This window comes from Callorhinus ursinus, unplaced genomic scaffold (genome assembly GCF_003265705.2).
Source record: "Callorhinus ursinus isolate GAN/ISIS: 27379988/994484 unplaced genomic scaffold, GSC_fseal_2.0 scaffold7, whole genome shotgun sequence".
Taxonomy (NCBI): Eukaryota; Metazoa; Chordata; class Mammalia; order Carnivora; family Otariidae; genus Callorhinus; species Callorhinus ursinus.
In genome coordinates this window covers 10940814-10953476 of record NW_027397069.1, presented here as the reverse complement: position 1 = coordinate 10953476, position 12663 = coordinate 10940814, and the positions used below count along the sequence as shown (strand labels likewise).

General features: G+C 39.1%; 1 protein-coding gene across 2 annotated transcripts in view; it reads left to right on the top strand.

The window, feature by feature from the left end:
• Positions 1 to 714: 714 nt before the first annotated feature.
• The window catches only part of GPR180 (G protein-coupled receptor 180), a 30098-nt gene continuing 18149 nt past the window's right edge, over positions 715 to 12663 (top strand). The window contains exons 1-3 of one of the 2 annotated variants that reach the window (XM_025874673.2): positions 715 to 965; positions 3479 to 3637; positions 11644 to 11844. In XM_025874673.2, the coding sequence (XP_025730458.1) occupies positions 821 to 965; positions 3479 to 3637; positions 11644 to 11844 (505 nt within the window). In that variant the 5' untranslated portion in view covers positions 715 to 820. The remainder of the gene's footprint in view (positions 966 to 3478; positions 3638 to 11643; positions 11845 to 12663) is intronic. The other variant, XM_025874671.2, reaches the window with a different exon arrangement.

Here is a 12663-nt window from a genome sequence, read left to right as displayed (position 1 = left end):
CTAGCTGTCTGTGGCTCTAGGGTAGAGGTGGGCTGTGTGTGGCCAACTGGAGAAAATTAAGACTGGTGGCAGGTTACTTGCCGCAGGCCAAGGAAGATGATACCATAATGGTCTGGATATGGAGATTGGCAGCTCCTTCCTACCATCGCAGCCCAGAATCATTGAGATGACTGTATGTACGGATGTAAGCTATACTTCCCAGCTGTCTGACGATGTAATTCAAGAACACAGGGAACCTAAGAGGTTAAAATCGGTTAGACGTGCCAAGAGAATTCATGCGTTAAACTTGAACATGTACAGTGAGGTGTCTTTGAGACAGTAAAGCGGAAACGTTACGTTCAGTAGGTTGCCAGGCACCTCGGGCTTTGCGGGAACTTTCTTCATCAGACCCGTGGCCGTCCCGCGGTTCTCCTCATTTCTTCCTGAATCCTACAAACCCACCCGGAAAGCCCTCGGGAGCCTTGCGGGCGAGCCCACGCATGCGCAGTAGCACCCCGCCCGGGGACGACGGAGGGCAAGGCTTTTTCCGTAACCTGAAGCAGCATCTTTCTGAGTCTCCATAAAAAAGGCGGGAACTAGCCAGCAGGCTGGGGAGTGATGGGACGCGCGCCCCCGCACGTCCCGCCCATTTCGGCCTCTGATTGGTGGGTGTACTTGGCTCGTGGCGGAGGGGCCTGCCACATAGGTTGTCAGCCTTCCGGGGGCGGGTCTGGGACGCCGGTCCTGCTCCCTCCTCCCTCAGCCCCGGCTGCCGACGTGGGGAAGGCGGCAGCAGGCGGTTAGGGCCGGGGTGTGGGTGCCAAGCGGGAAGTGGGGGGGGATGGGAGCCCTGCGGCTGCTGGCGGTGGCCCTCACCTGCTGCTGGTGGCCGCCGGGCAGCCAGGGTAAGACCCTGCGGGGTAGCTTCAGCAGCGCCGCGGCCCGAGACGCTGAGGGCCAGAGCATCGGCCACTTCGAGTTCCACGGTAGGTGCGGGGCGGGGAGCGGGATGCAGGCGCGTGGGCCCATCCGCGGGCCGCGCCTCCGCGCCTCCGCGCCTCCCCGCCTCGCGGGGGCAGGCCTGGAGCCGGCGGCGGCGACGCGGGGGACTGCCCCCGGCCCCACCTGCGCTTCCCGCGTCGCCGGCGGCCCACCCCCGACCGCAGCTGCGGGAATCGAGGGATGCGTTAATGCCAACCCTGCTGTTGCAGTGCCCCACTCCCTGGTCAGCACCCTCCCCCGATTAGTGATTGTATTCTGCACTTGAAACACCATTTCCCCCACCTTCCGCACGCGAACGAAAGTATGGAGGACTTCCTCTGCTGCATCTTTCGAGATCCTTCCCTCAAGGGAGCATCGTTTGCTCACTCCTGTCTCAGCCTGATTATATACACTTAAGGCACTGTACTTAACGTGTGCATTTAAGCTCCAGAACTTAGATTTCCCTGGGTTCAGTCTTTGTTTTTAAGATAATTTGCTAAAACCTACTTGAAGCAGAGAGGTTTGGGAAACCAAATAAAATACCTGCTAATCTGGTGGTCACAATTGCTGGGACAGTTTGGTTCCTCCACTACTAAAGGAGTAGATTTACCATGGACCAGGAGGCCTAGAAGTCACTTGACAGAAATGCATGTAGGTGTGTCCTGGAATCTTCATCATTTGTATCTGGCCCTTCTGAAAGGAGAACTGCTTCCTTCCTGGTTTCCCTCAAAAATCAGTTAGTCTTAAATGAATGAATTTGCAATTCATTCTAATTTTTGCTTTATTTGCACTTTCGAAATTTAAGTGATTTTCTTGGTACATACTTTTGGTACTGAATTTGACTGGTATTGTTTTGCAAATAATTATTTGCCTTGATGAGGTTGGTATCCTTAACACAGTTTTTAGCATTAAAAGATGCACTGTCAGATTGTTGTCCCAGGGAGGATTCTTAAGAGAAGATAATAGAAACAAGAAGCTATTTTGGGGTAGGAAAGGAATTTAAAGTATTGCAAAATTACAGAATTGGTGGTGTAAAGGGAGGGGAACCTGAAGGTTTTTTTTTAAATCAGAGTGTTTAAAATAGTTGAGAAAAGGAATGCACCCCAGTTTTCCAAAATCTAGTGTGGCACAGACCTTAGGTGAAGAAGAAACTCTAAAAACACTTGATTATATTTTAGTTCACATTTTTAGTTTTCTTAAGTCAGCTGTCTATAACTGTACTTGGAGTATTGACAGTGATAGCAAAGTCACTACAATAAATGGCACAAGCTGGACAGTGCTGGAAAATCTGGGATATATGGAAGCTATGACGTGGGTTATCACTAGCAGAGGGACTCAGACAACCCATGGTAAACATGGAGGAGAAACATAGGTAGGAAATCCAGATATCTCAGTGAAGATTGAGGAATTGAGTGTTCCAAGTGTATTAACACACATACACGCTCTTTCTATGTGTGTGTGTATATATGTTTTTTATTATTACCAGTCTTCAGTGAATTTGAATTCAGTAAAATAATAAAACTATATTATACCGAAATAATAGACTAACTCAGAACGCGATTTAAGATGTTAAGCCTTCGCGTCACTTCTTAAAATTTTGGATAATTTATAATGTAATCAATTTATGTAGGAGACTTGGACATCCCTTGATACATACTGTACATTTAAATTTATTTAAAATGTTTAATCAAAATGATAATTATAATAAACATGACAACAGCCCAGAAGAGATCTTAAAATGAAAACAGTCTCCTGCTTTACTTCTCCTCACCCAGAGTCCCTTTCCCTAGAGGCAACTACTTTTTGCCATTTCTGTTCGGGGCCTTAAATGTGCTTAGTGTGTGCAGCCAGGCTCATTCTATAATGTCTCACACCATCTATTGTTCTGCAGGTTCCTTTGTAAAAGTCACAGATGTCAAATTTTTTATCAGGTGGAAAATGTCTACCCCCAGACTAATTTGTTTAAACTTTCTTGCTATTAGCTATGCCAAGTTTTTACATTAAAAGTACAATATTAACACACATGTTATATTAGAAAATAAAAACTTTGGTGGGAAATTTCTGTATATAGTTTATGAACAAATATTAAAGACGTGGAGTGGTTGTAAAACGAGGCAAAAATTCTGTTATAGTGAATGTCCAGATACAGCAGGTGTTGCTGTTTATTCAGTGAAATGGCATCACTCTTCATTGGAAGTGTAAGGAGATACCACACATTAATTTGGATAATTAATATGAATAGTCTTTTGCACCTGAATGGGATGCTCATTCCAGTGTGATCTACCTAGTTAAGTGAGATTTAAGAAAAACTGTGCTTGGGTATTCTGTAATACTGATAAATCACTGAGCTCTACCTCTGAAATTAATAATACACTATATGTTAATTAACTGAATTTAAATTAAAAAAGAAAAACTCTGTGCTCTTTAAATTCCTGTTTTGATAGAGGGGTTGAATTGTCTTACCGTGTTAGTTCCATACAAGACCAAACTAGTTAATAATTTTTGTTTTAATGTCAAGGTGACCATGCTCTTCTGTGTGTCAGAATCAACAATATAGCAGTAGCTGTTGGAAAAGAAGCTAAACTCTACCTGTTCCAAGCCCAGGAATGGCTAAAGCTACAGGACAGCAGTCATGGTTATAGTTGTGGTGAAAAATTATCCAAAGCTCAGTTGACAAGTGAGTATATCCTTTTTTCTTTGATCATTAGATACGTTTTTTTTTTTCCTCCTGAATGTTGAAATCTTTGTTTTCATACCAAGATGTTTCATGACACATCACACTGTGATGACATTTTGTCTAGTGCATTTTAAGCTAAAGCTTTCCTTGATCAAAGGAGAGAATGCCTCTCCCCTCCTCATTGAAAATTTTTGAAAAATATCCGGACAGTGTATAAAGGCATACTTTACTTCATTCGGACTTCTTACCGGTAAGTCGCATACTTCATACCAGTATGGTATATTCTGGCCCAGCGGGAGCATGGGGTGAATAATAGCATTGGTTGAATGCTTATTATCTGCTAGCACTGAGCTAAGCACTAAATATGCATTATCTCATTAATTGTATGATTTAGCCCAAGTGGTGCTGTTTTGCAACATGTTATTGGAACATGGGACCTAGTCATATGGTGACAAAGTATGTCATTTTAGGATGTACCAGTACCACATCATTTGTAAACTTCTAGATTTGTTTCTGGAGAAGCTCTGCTTTTATCCTAGTTGCCTGTGTCCTTGAACCCTTCCATTCTCATCAGCACTCTCCCAAGTATTAGGGTGCAGTATCCAGAATCAGTGAAACTCTTTTTAATTTCTGTAGAAATGAAGGGCATATACCATGCTACCCATTTTACCCCTTGGAAGTTAGTTGGTTGTAGGCGATATTAGAAATGTGAAGCATCCATGAGAAAAAGTAGGAATTATCTCTCTCCTCTCTTTTCCCCCTATTTCCCCCCCATTTCCCCTACCATGTTTTGCATATCAGTGAGTCTTAATCTTCTTTTAATCTAGTCAAGTAAAACGTTGCCATTTTCTGAACTTTTAGTCTTCCTAGTCTCATCAGCTCTCTGGGTCCCTCATAAGGCAGCTGGCTGAATAGGGACAAGAGTAGAAGCCCCTGGGGTGCGGGGTGCGGGGTGCCTGGGTGCGCAGTTGGTTGAGCATCCGACTCTTGATTTCGGCTCAGGTCATGATCTCAGGGTTGCAAGAGAGCCCCACTTTGGGCTCTACACTTAGCGTGGAGTCTGCTTGAGATTCTCTCTCCCCCTCTCCCACCCCCATCCCCCGCCTCATGTTCTCTCTCTCAAATAAATAAATAAATTGTTTAAAAAAAAAAGAGTAGAAGCCCCCCAATCCTTGCCACCTCTTGTGGGGATCTCTTATCTAGATTAACGAGATGACATTGACAGTATGCTGAAGAAGTCTTGAATGACTAGATTCAGACATCAAAGAGACAGTTACATAAACATTTTACCTTTCCCCTGATTTTCAGAACTTACCTGGGAAATTCGTTTTGTTTGTTTGTTTTTTCACCTGGGAAATTTGTGCAAATGTTCATTATCAGTTATCTTTTCCTTTCTCTACCAATTTGGTCATCTAAATGTTCCACATATGGATAAAAAGTTCTAGCCTTACATTCCCACTCCTTATAATGTCCAAAACCAGTTCATCATCTTGCCCATCCAAACCTGGTTCTCTTCCTCTTCCAGTGTTCCTTGTTTCAGGACCTGGCACCACCATCTGTCCAATAAACAAGCTAGAATCCAGGGAGTCTTCCAACACTCCCTCTTTGACCTCTCCATCCTCTTCCAGTTTGTCAGTAAGTGACTTCTGAATATCTCTGGAATTCATCTGTTTTTCTGTGTCTCTGCCCCCACCCTGTTATCTGGGCTGCCATAATCTTTTGCCTGTTGCAGTAGTCTCCTCTCCGGCCACTGCAGCCATGCTCGTGCCCCCTGTAACCAGAGTGATCTTTCTGCAGCGGATTTGATCATGTCACGTTCATTTCTTCACCACACCTTGAAATACTCCACTCATTTTCTTTTGCTGTTAGGACAAAGACAGATCTCCTTAACCTGACCAGCAAAGCCATCAGGGTCTAGCCATTGTTTACCCCCTCCGTTCCATCTCACAGCACTGTCCCCTCCTCCCTCATTTTATCTGTAGGCTTGTTTTATTTCAGTGCTATCCTGGGCCTTTGCACAGACTTTGTTTGTTCTTCCCTTCCTCTTTGGCCCTTCCAATACTAAGTTGACACTTGAGTTTTTATAGCTTGTTCTCTCCCACAGCACATATTATAGTTACCACTTTACATCTTATGTGTTTGTTATGAAATCAGTCAGAGCAGCAGGGCTCTTTTGGTCTACTCATTCACTCATTCACTGAGCACTTCCATTGTTTCACATACTAGGCAAGGCACTTGTGATAAATCAGGGACCAAAATATACTCTTTTCATCCTTAAGGTTAGTGGTAGTAACAGAAATGAATCTGATCAGTGTGAATAAATGTGAAATTGCAATTGTGATAAGTACTATGAATGTTAGTTACATGGTAGTATGAGAATGAAAATTTACCATACCCTAGTGCTTAGTTTACTGTTTGTAGGATGAATTGTCATAGAGCTTAGGGCTTGAAGGGCTTTCATTTTTGTTTTTTTATTTTAATTCCAGTATAGTTAAACAGTGTTATATTAGTTTCAGGTGTATAATACAGTTATTAAACAACTCTGTACATTGCTCAGGGCTCATCATGATAAATGTTCTCTTAATCCCCTTCATCTTTTTCACCCATCCCTCCACCCATCTGTGGGGCTCGATCCCAGGACTCTAGGATCATGACCCGAGCCGAAGGCACACGCTTAACGACTGAGCCACCCAGGCGCCCAACAGTTGTTATTTCTTGTGTTTTTGATTTTAACCATTCTCACAGTTGCAAGGTGATAGCTCATTGTGTTTTTGATTTGCATTTCCCTGATGATTAATAATGTTGAGCATCTTTTGATGTGTCTGTTGGCCATCTGTATGTCTTCTTTGGAGAAATGTCTGTTCATGTCTTCTGCCCTTTTTTTAATGGATTATTTGTGGTTTTTTGGTGTGTTGAGTTCTATAAGTTCTTTATATATTGTGGATACTAACCCTTTATCAGATATGTCATTTGCAAGTATATTCTCCCATGTTGTCTTTTTGTTTTGTTGATTGTTTCCTTCACTGTGCAGAAGCTTTTTATTTTGAGGTAGTCCCAGTAATTTATTTTTGCTTTTATTTCCCTTGCCTCAGGAGACATATCTAGAAAAATGTTGCTACAGCTGAGATCAGAGAAATTACTGCCCATGTTCTCTTCAAGGACTTTTATGGTTTCAGGTCTCACACTTAGGTCTTTAATCCATTTTATTTTGTGTATGGTGTAAGAGAGTGGGCCAGTTTCATTCTTTTGGTTGTAGCTGTCCAGTTTTCCCAACACCATTTGTGGAAGAGATTGAGGGGTTTTTTTGGGTTGCAAGGTTGATTGCTTTGTATTTGGCACTTTTCATATCTGGTTGGTAGGTTGATTGCTTTGTATTTGGTCTTTTTCTTCCAGTAAAAACTTAACAGGCAATTTAAAGCTTTGAGCTGTAGGAATTTAGTTTTTTATATTATGTCGTTAATGTTATACTATATACTGTGTACACTTGCAAAAACATAAATTTTCTATCAGTCATATACCTTCAGTCGCAGACCTTACGTGTGCAGGGAGAGAGCACAGTGCAGTGGAAAGACTGCTAAACTGAGAATCACTGCCAGTTTTCTTTGAGCTTCACTTTAGCTATCTGTACAACAAGAAAGTTTGGTAAGTTTTCATTATGGTTCCTGAAAGTCCTAAACTGCTGTGATTCTAATTATAACTCTTTAGGATGGAGTTGCATATATACATATATAAGGCTGCAGCCTCCAAAAACCTCTTGCAGTTGTTCCTTAGGCTATTTTTCCTTCTTCTCTATTCTTCTTCTGTTGAGTATTCTTTGAAATTATTGGAATGGAAGATCTCAGGAAACAGGAATTTGTGAGGAATGAAGATTGTTTTGTTAAATTTTGGGACCTGGAATAAATTAAATACTGGTGATATATATATTGCTTTCTGCAAATTTCATCAACTCTTTTCCCAGCAACAAAAGCCAAGTCTTAAGAAATATTCTCTAACTTTTACATATTAGCTGTCATATTTATAGTATGTTATTATTCAGGAGCTTTGGTGCATTGAAACAAAAAGCATATCCTTAAATTCATGACAATGTAGTTGTACCACGTATTTTTAAATAATTTCTTGTAGAAATAATTCTCATTTCCTGGCCATTAATGAGACTTTTAAGAATTAATAGCCTTTCACCTACTTGGTAATGAGTTCATTAACTATGCCAAACTCCTATGTAAAACCTTACTGCTGCTGTGAACTGTGAAAAGACTAGCAGATTTGAAAAATTCTGTAGTGTCGAATGTTGCTTGTGTGTACACATTTCCCCAAATTAATGTTTGAGAAATTATTTTTCAGTCTTCCTTTTTCCTCTTTCAGTAAAGTCATAAAACATCAGATTTTTTAAAAATGATAAAAACTATTTTGCAGGTTTTTAAAGAAAGCAAATGAGACATTTAAAAGCACTGAAAATTATGACTTTATGTAAAAAAAAATTAACAAGGAGGTTTGGGTTACAAGAGCTAAATATTTTGCTTATAAAACATTTTCAGTATTGTCTTTTTATATCACACACAGTAATTCCTTTTGTACATTTGGTGTATTTTATAAATCATTTAAAGCTGTTAGCATTTTATTATTCTGTGCATTTTCTTTTATAACATGATTGGGCAGCTAGCCAGGTGACACCATTCTCTGCAATTCAAGTTTTGTTAATATGTGAGATATTAATTACATCAGCATGGACTATGTATGCTGTGTGGTAGTCTTTTGTCTCAAAAACAATGAACATACAGTTTTGTCAAGATTCTTGTTTCCCAGGCTTGCTAAAAAAGGCCACAAGACAAATAACTGAAGGCCAATATCACTTTTTGAAGCACACTTTTGTTTTTATTTTATGTAAATCTGCATAATTGAAAATGAAACATTAAAAAGTATATTGGTAAAATGTAATGGTTAATTTTTATGTTGTTTTATCTAAGAAAAAAGTGCAAGTGATAAAACGGCAACTTATCAGAACCTTTATATTATAAAGTCCAGATTATGTAATCGTGAGCTGCATATTTCAAAAGCCTGATTTCTGAGCCACTATTGATCATATATTGAATTCTTATTAAAGGTCTTCAGATATTTAACAGAAAGTAGAGTCTTTGCTACATTTTTCAAGAAGCTATACAGTAAAAAAATAAACCAAAAACAGTAGTATAAATGTCAGCTAAATTAATATAGCCCCCCCAAAAAATGCTGTAGCATTGTTAATAAAAATCATCTTGTCCCCTTTAACTACTTTTAATGAAATTCCCAGTTGTAAAGTCTAAGTCCTCAAAATTTGAATCCTGACTAGACAAATCCATATCTCATTTATAAAGACAACTTATAAATAGCGTTTTAACATTTTATTTGGGAAGTTTTCAATCATAAAGATAAGTTGAAAGTGTAGTACAACTAACATCCATATATCCTTTGCTTAGATTCAGTAATTGTTAATATTTTGTTACATTTGCTTTACATTTGTGTGTGTGATTTTTGTTTTTAATCAAGGCATAAGAAAATAAGCTGTGGGTGTCATGAGCAGTTCTCCATAATAACAATACCATTATGACACCATGAAAATGAATAAGTTCATAATGCCCCAGTGCAGATCCCCACGTTTATCTCAGAAAGTGTCTTTTGTTTATTAAAAAGCATTTTTCTTCAATTGAGAAAAAGATCAAGACTAACTGGCATGCTATGGGGGCAATCTAGAATTGGGAATAATCTTATATTTTAAGAATACTCTACTTTGTATAGAATCAAGCTCTTTACATAGGATTTTCAGATACTGTCTCATTTGCTCCTCATGAGAACTCTGTGTTAAACAGTCAGTATCCTAATTTTACTACTGAAGAAACACATTTCGAGAGGTTAAGCAATTTATTTGCTGAGCTGCAAGGTTATTAAGTAACAGCACCAAGACTTCCTCGTCTAACTCTTTTTACTCTTTTTATTATACATAGCATTTGAGACACTACTCTCCTACAGCTTCGTGGTAGTGTTAGTGAGTGCCTCAGAATCATAGTTTCAGATTTGGAAGGCATCTTAGACATCATTAGTGTTTCTCAAAGGGGGTGCTATTGGCATTTTGGGTGGAACAGGTCTTTATTGTATGAAACTTTACCTTGGATTGCTTGAAGTTTAGCACAGCCTCCCTCCAAGGACCTTCTTAACTATTGTGACAACAGAACTGTCTCTACACATTCTCAAATGCACTGGAGGGGAGCACAATTACCCTGGATTGAGAACCATTTATTATGCTCAACGTCACTAGCCATCAGGGAAATACAAATCAAAACCACGATGAGATTCCACCTTATACCAGTTAGAACGGCAAAAATTAACAAAACAGGAAACAACAAATGTTGGCAAGGATATGAAGAAAGAGGAACCCTCTTACACTGTTGGGGGAATGCAAGCTGGTGCAGCCACTCTGGAAAACAGTATGGAGGTTCCTCAAGATGTTAAAAATAGAGCTACCCTATGATCCAGCAATTGCACTACTAGGTATTTACCCCAAAGATAAAGATGCAGTGAAAAGAAGGGGCACATGCACCCCAGTGTTGATAGCAGCAATGTCCCCAATAGCCAAACTGTGAAAGGAGCCAAGATATCCTTCAACAGATGAATGGATAAAGAAGATGTGGTACATATATATACAATGGAATTATTATTCAGCCATCAGAAAGGATGAATACCCACCATTTGCATCGATATGGATGGAACTGGAGGGGTTTATGCTAAGTGAAATAAATCAATTGGAGAAAGACAATTATATGGTTTCACTCATATGTGGAACATAAGGAGGACCATAGGGGAAGGGAGGGAAAACTGAAGGGGGAGAAATCAGAGAGGGAGACAAACCATGAAAGACTCTGGACTCCAGGAAACAAACTGAGGGTTTCAGAGGGGAGAGGGTGGGGAGATGGGGTAACAGGGTGATGGGTATTAAGGAGGGCATGTGTTGTGATGAGCAGTGGGTGTTACACACAACTAATGAATCATTGAACACTATATCAAAAACAAATGATGTGCTGTACAGTGGGTAACTGAACATAATAAAAAAAAGAACCATTTATTAGTATAACTACCTTGTTTCAAAGAAAGGAAAAAGAGAATCTTTATTCGGCACTTACTGTATGATAGGTATCGTGGTAAATGACTCATGTAACTTAGTCCTTCCATCAACTCTTTGCTCTAAGTATTATCTTCATTTTACAGATGAAGAAAGTGTCATTACTTATATAACTTGCCCAAGTTTACACAGAAGGTAAGTAAGTATTGGAGCCAGGATTCAACACAGATCTGTGTAGTGCCAGCTACAACATGAGCCTCCCCATCCCCCCACTGTGTAGACCTGACCCAGTAGAACAACTCTTAAATTCCGGTAATTTCTACGTTTCTCCTTTCAGTACCTTTGTAAAGAATAATCAATGAGAAAAAGATTTTGGAAAATCTTTTGAAAGTATTTGTGGGTCATAGTTTTTAAATCTAATGAATCCCTGAGTTGAATGCTCCATTTTAAATTTAACTCAGATATAATTTTCAAAATGTCACTGTAGTTGTTACCCGTTGTCATGAAGTTGTTACATTGTGAATGTACTTAATGCCACAGAGCTAACTGTATGCTTCAAAATGGCTAAAATGGTAACTTTTGTGTTTATGTATATTTTACCACAATAAAAAATTCTTAATGTTACTAATCTACTTGAAAACTTTGAAATATTTAAAATTCAGATTCAAAACTTCATTGAAACCATTCTACTCATTTTGGGTGTTTCACAGTACTTTTATAGTGACCCCTTTGTTGAGGATACATTATTTTTTATCTGCCTTATGATTTACAGGCCTTATTCAGTACTACACCAGGGCTTTGATTTTTAAGACAGAACAAAACAAAAGAATTCTAACTCTGAGTTGATTATATGACTGAAACAATGAATATATTTGAGAGTTTTGCTTTGAAAGTGCTATTTTCTTTCTCTTTAAAGTGACCATGAATCAGACTGAACATAATCTGACCGTGTCCCAGGTTCCATATCCACAAACGTGGCACGTGTTTTATGCTGACAAGTATACATGCAAAAATGACAATGAGAATTCTCAGGCGGAAGAGATCCCATTTGAAATGATGTTACTAAACCCAGATGCTGAAGGGAATCCATTTGATCATTTTAGTGCTGGAGAATCTGGTAAGAATATATACTTAAATAGCTGTCCTAAATATAGAAAAAACTTGTGCACAAATATCTTCATGTTATGTTTTTTGAATATTAAAAATGAAAAACAACTTGTGTCCAACAGTATGCAGATGGTAAGTGAATCCTCTTACAGCATTTTAATAATAGCCGTACTATTAAGTTAGAAAAGCAGAACACTAAATTTTTATATTTTACAATTTCAAGTATGTTAAAAAATGCAGAGAATTAAGCAGAAAGAAGTTCAAAAATATTAGTAGATTGTTTCTCTATTTTGGGGAGTAGAATTATAGATTTTTAGTTTTCTCTGTGCATTCTAAACATTTTTGTGGGTTTTATGATAACCTAGCATTATTTTTATAAACAGAAAAATGCTAATAAATTGAGCAATCTAAATTGGAAAATCAGGTTTTTTTTAAAGATTTATTTGACAGAGAGATAACGAGAGCAGGAACACAAGCAGGGGGAGTGGGAGTGGGAGAAAGGAAAATCAATTTTTTAAAAACTTTTTTTATTGTTACGTTAATCACCATACATTACATCATTAGTTTTTGATGTAGTGTTCCATGATTCATTGTTTGTGCATAACACCCAGTGCTCCATGCAGAATGTGCCCTCTTTAATACCCATCACCAGGCTAACCCATCCCCCCACCCCCCCAGAACCCTCAGTTTGTTTTTCAGAGTCCATCGTCTCTAATGGTTTGTCTCACCCTCCAACTTACTCCCCTTCATTCTTCCCCTCCTGCTATCATCTTCTTCTTTTTTTTTTCTTAACATATATTGCATTATTTGTTTCAGAAGTACAGATCTG